The sequence below is a fragment of the Pinus tabuliformis genome, chromosome J (assembly GCF_031772625.1).
Source record: "Pinus tabuliformis cultivar Carrire ecotype Pingquan chromosome J, CPIR1, whole genome shotgun sequence".
NCBI lineage: Eukaryota > Viridiplantae > Streptophyta > Pinopsida > Pinales > Pinaceae > Pinus > Pinus tabuliformis.
This window is the reverse complement of record NC_142295.1, coordinates 672690506-672698567: the sequence shown is the minus strand read 5'-3', so window position 1 is coordinate 672698567 and position 8062 is coordinate 672690506. Positions and strand designations below refer to the sequence as shown.

The 8062-nt window shown below is 34.9% G+C and overlaps 1 protein-coding gene across 1 annotated transcript; it reads right to left on the bottom strand.

The window, feature by feature from the left end:
• Window positions 1-519: 519 nt before the first annotated feature.
• On the bottom strand, window positions 520-4808 carry LOC149228659 (uncharacterized). Its single transcript, XM_089378317.1, has 3 exons — window positions 4123-4808; window positions 1183-3836; window positions 520-1042 (listed from the first exon to the last, which is right to left on the bottom strand). Exons 1-3 carry the CDS (start codon window positions 4202-4204, stop codon window positions 956-958), a joined length of 2823 nt encoding a protein of 940 aa, XP_089234443.1. The 5' UTR covers window positions 4205-4808; the 3' UTR covers window positions 520-955.
• Between the last annotated feature and the right edge of the window lie 3254 nt (window positions 4809-8062).

The window sequence follows — 8062 nt, the reverse complement described above, 5'->3', positions numbered from 1 at the left end:
TGCAACTGGAGTTTCTTCAAGATCTATTTGTTACTGTATCATCACTTTAAAATAAAGTTTGCCTAACAATTCCATCATTACAAGTGGTCAAAAGCCTAAAACAACAAACAAATGCATATTAACTTCAAAAATTTAATTTCCATATGCAACAACAAGTGTCATACATTTCTCCCTGTTAATTTATTTAATATTTAAGACAAAATCATCTGACACAAGCTGGCCCCTGTTAAGATACTTTCTTATTGTAATCCAATTAGTAACTTAAAAGTAGAAACATCTGACAGAAGCATTAAACTGTTTTGGCTAGTAGTTAAAGGTATACATATGAGATCCTCGAGACTTAAGTAACCACATTTGATAACCCCACCTCCAAAAAAGGACATAAAAATGAACTTCGTGACACAAAATTATTTTCCGTGATGAACAGAAGGCCCTTAAAAAGAGTTTTTCATTTTTCATTACATAGAGAAGGAAAAAGTGTATTTAATAGTAAGTAGTGAAGGAAGAACAATTTCGATATCCCACTGATAAAAGAAAATTTACTAACCCATCAAGTGTGATACAAATTTTATGCATTTTGCTAGACAAGGGTAATTAAGCGCCTTGCAAACAAAGTGTCAATACCGAGCAACTCAGCATTTCAATCCAAAAACTAATTTGCAAAAACGCAAATTCTTATTTGACATGGAACCTAAAATAATACTTGGTGAAGGATCCCATGAAACATGGGAACACTACAAAATAAAAATAATAACTGCATTTCTTATGTTGAACTGAATAGAGATCTCTCCGTGAAACAAGCTACATGTGGTGCTACTCTATTTGAACCCTAAAAATATGAGGCTATACCCAGCAACTAGCAGATCATAACCATGTTACTAATTATGATTTCAGTAGTAAACAACTACTACAGCCAATGCCGAAGACTGTCAACAAAAAAAGTCAAAACCTTACTTCAGCCGTGAGAGCCTGTAAAAATCTCAAATATACCACAACAAGACATCCATGACGTTCGAGGCTCCCTTTGCAACAATACAGCATTCTGGAAAAGACAAACAAATAAAGAATCCCAAATGAGAATCTGTTTGCTTGGTCTCATGATTAAAGACCTGCCAAAAGACACATTTTTCAATTTGCAAAAACAATCCCAGCACAAGAGAGTCTAATACAAGGAACACAAACCTTATCTCCTACATTTTGGAGATGCAACGCAGCTTCCTCTGTGGCATTCTCCTTGGTGTCATTTGGGTTGTCTTCATGTTCAACCTGAGAAGACCCCAAGTCATCTCTACTGATTTCTCTGCTAGTGGAAATCATAGGCTCAGTTATTGCTTGACCAGATTCAGTTTTGATCGAGGTCACGGCTATTTCATTTGCTTCCAATAAAGCATCTTCTTTCACTTTACATGGTGACTCACTTTCTGTAACAGCAGCAACTGAAGAAATTAGTGATACACCTTGGGTTTGCTCAAAGTTGCTGAGTGATTCAGTCAATCCCTCTAATGTATCATGATTGTCAGTATGCGCTTCATTAGTAACCTGAATGTGCTCCTCACACCTTAATTCCAACGAGGATGCTTTAAATAAGGAATTTACTTGCCCATCTGGATCATGTGGAGACCCAAATACAAAACAGGCTTCCTTTCCTACATTTTGGGGATCCAATGCAACTTCCTCTGTGGTGTTGTTCTTAGTGTCACTTGGGTCATCTTCAACCTGAGAAGACCTCAAGTCATCTCTACGGATTTCTATGCCAGCAGAAATCATAGGCTCAGTTGTCACTTCACTGGATTCAGTTTTGATCAAGGGCATAGCCACTACATTTGATTCCAATAGAGTATCTTCTTCCACTGTACGAGTAGACTCACTTTCTGTAACAGTAGCAATTGAAGAAATTAGTGATGCACCTTGGGTTTGTTCACAGTTGTTAAGAAATTCAGTCAATCCCTCTACTGTAGCGGGACTAACTGTACTCACTTCATTAGTAACCTGAATGTGCTCCCCATTCCTGAAGTCCAACGAGGATTCTTTAAATAACGAGTTTGCTTGCTCATCTTGACCCTGTGGAGACCCAAAAACAATACAAGCTTCGTTTCCTGCATTTTGAGGATACAATACAGCTTCTCCTGTGGCTTTCTCCTTGGTGTCAGTTGGGTTGTCTTCAACCTGAGAAAACCCCAAGTCATCTCTACTGCTTTCTCTGCCGGCAGAAATCATTAGCTCAGTTATCGCATTACTGGATTCAGTTTTGATCAACGGCATAGCCATTGCATTTGATTCCAATAGAGTATTTTCTTCCACAGTACGAGTAGACCCACTTTCTGTAACATCAACAACTGAAGAAATTAGTGATGAGCCTTGGGTTTGTTGTTCAGAGTTGCTAAGTGATTTAGTCAATCCCTCTACTGTAGCAGGACCGTGCTCCTCATTCCTGAGGTTCAACGAGGATTCTTTAAATAAAGAGTTTGCTTGCCCATCTTGATCCTGTGGAGACTCAAAAACTATACAATCTTTCTGCCCTGCATTTTGAGGATACAGTGTAGCTTCCTCTGTGGCATTCTCCTTGGTGTCAGTTGGGCTGTCTTCAACCTGAGAAGACCCGAAGTCATCTCTGCTGATTTCTCCACCCGTGGAAATCATGGGCTCAGTTATCATTTCACTGGATTCAGTTTTGATCAAGGCCACATCCGTTACATCTGATTCAAGTAAATCATTTTCTTTCACTTTACAAGTTAACTCACTTTCTGTAACAGAGGCAACTGAAGAAATTAGTGATGCTCCTTGGGTTTGTTCAGAATTGCTGACTAGTTCAGCCAATCCCTCCTCTAATGTGGCATGACTAATGTTACGCACTTCATTAGTAACATGGATCTGCTCATCATTCCTGAAATCCAACGAGGATTCATTAGAAAAGTTTATTTGCCCATCTTGATCCTCTGGAGACTCAGAATCATCAACGTGAAACAGAGAAACTGGTATATCAGCCTCACTGCTTAATTCCTTCCATGGTGTTTCTAAAACACCTTCAGACTCGCACTCTTGCTCCTGAGAAGTTAAAATAACTGTGTCATAAGAATTATGTTCTGAAAACCGCTGACAATTCATGCTTTGAAAAGATCTAGGTGAGTCTACAGAACCCAAACTCTGGACAGATTCATTTGGATCGACTACTGCTGTGGAAGATACAACCTCAAGCTTACTTTCATCATCATCACTAACCTCCGAAGCGTTAGATTGGCTTCCCACGGTAATATCGGAGCTTTCTGCAAGAAAATGTCCACATAAATCAGTGAATGGCCCGGCACTTTGAATCTCTTTATGCTTATCTTCTACTTCTCCTGAAGACAAAACCTGAAGTTTACTTTCATCTCCACCAACAATCTCAGAACTAGTAAACACCGAAGCAACGTCTGTTCTAGCATCAAGTTCACTTTCCTGGGTTTCATCGCCGCTATATTTCTCTGAGGATTGAACCGAACTTTTCATCTTAATATCTGTATCTTCCTCAGGATGAGGCTCGACTGCATCAGTGAATGGAGATGAGCTTTCAGTGAGGCCATTATTGTCGTGTATTAATATATCACATGAACTCTCGGACCTATTGTCAACGACTCCTAAACTGATATCAGTGCTTTCCACGGGATGGTTCTGGTACCCTTGTGTATCAGGGAATGAGTTTTCTTGTATCTGCTCTTCTTGCTTGGATCCATCATAAGTTGGAGATCCGGACTCCGCATCTGGAGAGCTCCCGTCACCTTCTCGAGCCTGAACAGGTGTTTTGGGGCTGATGTCATCATCCTCATTATCATTTCCATGATCATGGTCACGCTCGTTGGCTACAATCAGAGGATCGATATAAATAAATGCATGGCCATTTACATACAAAATAATGCCAGGTACCCACCCGCATCTCAAAAACAACAACAAAAAACAGAATTGTGTACAGTCATGCTACCAACCCAGCCATCACAGAAACAATGATGCATCCAATCCTCCAGAACACCAACACAAACGGAATTTGTACATCACAAACATTAGAGAAAAGAGAGTAAGAGTACCTTAATCTTCAACACAAACGGAATTTGTACATCACAAACATTAGAGAAAAGAGAGTAAGAGTACCTGAATCTTCATGGCATGCAGGAACCACTACCTCGTCCTTCTTCTTCTTCGCAGACCTTCTTCTCTTTGAACCGGAAGGCATACTTATAGACCCCCACTCCTTCTCACCCTTTTGTACAGAACGATCAGTGCCTGGACTAGAAGTTCCACCAAACAGCTGCACTAAACAGAAGAAAGTTGCAGGGTGCCCACGATGGGATAATGATTTGCCGGTTAGATAATCGATTCAAAGTCCTCTCCGGACCACCGTCAAAACCGGATAAACAAGGGCCCAAAATCTCATCTGGGCTCCACAGTTTTTGCTTGGAAAAAGAGAAACCCAAAAGCCTTGCGGATACCAAACTTTGGAGTAACAGAAAGTGGGGGAAGCCCAAAAGCTTATGGCAAAAGGCATATAAAAACAATAATGATGTCCAGAATCCTCACCTTCCAGAAATTGGCAAAAGTTTTATCGTAATTGACAACATAGCGCGTCACACTTTGCATGTCCCTACTTTACTGCCCTAAGATTTTTACTTATCAATAAAACGGTTCGATCTGCTGTTACATTCCATTTATTTTCTCCTGGCCCTCTTCCGAATTGTATGAGTTATAATAATAACCCTTCCATATTTCCTTACCCTCACTCTCGTGGCTCCTTGTATCCAGATGCTTTTACATTTCCTTCTCCCATCTCCTCCTCCCTGAATATACCTATCAATATATTCAATGTTCTATTACCAAAATCCAATTACTTTGACTTCGATCGATCAAATTTCCTATTATAGTGGCTTCACCCTTCTCCACTCTCCAGCAAAAACTAAAACAAAATACAAAGGTTAAACTCTATTTTAAAATTTAGTTTCTAACATCACTAGAATGATAATATCACTAATATGACTCATATGAAAATGGAATGGTATGCAATTTTAGGTCAAAATATATTTGGATTTTTATTATATTTGTATGGTATTTTTGTTTGGATTGCATTAATTTGTTTTGACTAAAAATTTATGTTTTTTTTATTTATAATTTAATATTGGGAATTTAATTTTTGTTATTTTTTATTATTATTTAAAATTATTTATTTGTAAGGTGATTGGTTGACGTCTTATTATGAGGTCTTTTTGACCAAAAATTTATGTAGTTGATCCATAGTTTAACATTGGAAATTCAATATTTGTTATTTTTTATTATTATTTAAAGTCATTAATTAAGCTTTATTTAAAGTACTAGCTACTATGTAGCCCTTGTTTTAATATTATGTTTGGTTTTCAATTTTATTAATATTATATTAAATTTGCTATTTTATGGTGTTGAAACTTTGAATTTATTTTTATTTTTTTTAATGTAAAACACAAAATCTTAATCATAAAATCAATTTATATATGTGCACATAAGTCAATTGAGTTTATTTGGATTATAATGGAGGAATGATTGGAATCCTCCCCGGCTAAGCTGGATTCCCACAATTGACATAATGAACTTTGTTGAACTTATAACTCAATTCCCACAAGTAACATAATGAACTTTGTTGAACTTATAACTAATGCACTGAAAAGATATATATTTCTTATATAAAATATGTGTATCTTCCATATAAAAAATTATTTATATAAATTTATAAAATGTCTTTTATATTTATTCAATATTTTTGAAAATTAAAAATAATAATAATAATATATATATATATAATGTTAATTTTAAATTCAAAGTTAATATTAAACAAAAATTATGTAAATTGTGTATTATATGTAATTAAATAAAATATAAGTAACTTAGAAGATTAATTCTAGGTGGCGTGATACCTATGTAAATTGTGTATTATATGTAATTGAATAAAATGCAAGTAACTTAGAAGCCTAATTCTAGGTGATCTTATATGTATATTGTGTGTCTCATATTTTAATTTCATATTTAAAACATTAACAAATCAAAAGTTATAATTATTTTACTAAGTTTTGATGTAGATACATTATTGAATAGATTATTTTCTTAGACTTTAATTTTCTATCAATAACATAATTTTGGATGAGATTTCATTTTTGTTATGAAGATTGAAGAAATTTGGTTGGGATGGGGTCTAGTAGGATGGAGTCTCTAATCCTCTTTCTGTCAAAACAGTTGGAGGATATGCATTTATGTCATCATGGCCCTATTGAAACAATTCCAAAATGGAGGAATATAAGGTGAGGGGTTGAGGGTGTTGCAAAACATTTGGATGGATTTGTGATTTAAGAGGAAACTTGTGAAAGGGAGTACAAACTCAAAACTTGGCTTGGAACTGGTGGAACGTGTTGTCCTCTCAAATAATTCTAGGTTAGTTAATTATGCGAGAGCATCTAAAATGTTTTGTTGTTTTTAATTTATGGATGACCAATGTTTTGAGCTTATGTAAATAGGTATTGCATCCTAAATTACCTTAATACAATGAAAGGGTTGATTCTTTATGTTTATACAGTGATTTATATTTAAAAAGATTTGGAAGGAAGAATTCTAAGAAGCTATGAGTTTTAAGTATTCAAACAGAATATTTAAAACTATCATAAGAAAAGATGCTAGTAAACTATGTTCACTGCCAGACAAAATGCATTTAAGTTTATGAAGAAGTGGCAATTAATTAATGTAGAGGAGTTGACTTAGATAGATAGTCTAATAAACTAATCTTTGTAATATATAATAACTTCATAGGGGATTATGATGGACTGATATTCAGTTATATCTTACCCAAATTTCTTCAATAAAAATAAATACATGTGGAAACGACAAAATGAAATGAATAACTTAAGAAGAACTCACAAAGATGACAAGTTGTTTGAAGCAAATCCATAATCCTTTCATTGATATCACACAACTTCACATACATGTAATTATGCTCAAGAAAACTTATCCCAAGGGTTCAACCCTTTAAAATTCGACTTTGGGAATATTTATAGATTTTTTCCCCAAAATATCTAAACTTGAATATCTAAAACTCTTTTAAAATATCTAAAACTATTTTTTTACAAAAATAGTGCAAAAACTTAGGGAAATAAAATTGTTAAAGATGGTGTCACTGCTTTCGAGGATTTCTGGTGCTGATGTGTGTTGATTAACCTACTACTTTGCTGTTGATAATTGTTTATGATTGTTGACTCATTTACCCCAATAACTTACATAGTTCTTCCCACCTTTCTTCATCTAGAATTATATATTTGACCAATTTTCTGAATGTTTCATCTATCTCAATGTATTTTTGGAAATTCTTCCCACCTTTCTTCATCTAGAATTATATATTTGACCAATTTTCTGAATGTTTCATCTATCTCAATGTATTTTTGGAAAGTTGGTTTTACCAAAAATAAATGATTTATCGCATGCTTGATGAATAAATCATATCTAAGGCCTTCCATAAAAGCTTTACCTGTGACTGTACCTTTAATCTTTGAAAATATGGATTTATTTGTGGCAATTGAATATAATTTACTTATTGTTCTAGATCAATCAATGTATCTCCAATTCATTTAATCCAGGCAGTCCTTTTTGATGTAACACGGAGATTTTTTTGTGAAACCTCTGGATACTTGATTTGAGGTTATGGCACTTGTTTTCCAGTTGCAACATCAAATTTTTCTTAGTGAGAATCCTTCTCACTTCCAAAATAGTCTATGTTCTATCCTCTATGTTATATTCTTCTAGTTCATCTTTGGTTTTGGAATTCAAAACCCTTATTAGTGTATTTGCTTTTCCTGGTTTGAAACCCAATTCCTTTTTCACATCTCCTATTACTTCTTCATCTTGCTCAAAGATGATCTCAATTGAAGGCCATATATCAATGATGGCCTCATTTATTTCCATCCAGATACTCTCCTTAGCCTGTGTAATGGTGTCACCTATGACAGATTGGTTTTCTAAGAATTCAATTCTCTGTGTAAGCATATGTGTCTTCTGTAACTTAGTTAAATATACATTATCAATCTTC

What these genes read in the sequence shown, in the direction of transcription:
- LOC149228659 (XM_089378317.1), bottom strand. Translation starts at nt 4,204, where the DNA reads ATGCCTTCCGGTTCAAAGAGAAGAAGGTCTGCGAAGAAGAAGAAGGAC. An exon ending in TGCATGCCATGAAGATTCAG is followed by an intron (nt 3,837 to 4,122) that starts GTACTCTTACTC and finishes CTCTGATTGTAG; the next exon opens with CCAACGAGCGTGACCATGAT. An exon ending in TCCAAAATGTAGGAGATAAG is followed by an intron (nt 1,043 to 1,182) that starts GTTTGTGTTCCT and finishes TGTCTTTTCCAG; the next exon opens with AATGCTGTATTGTTGCAAAG.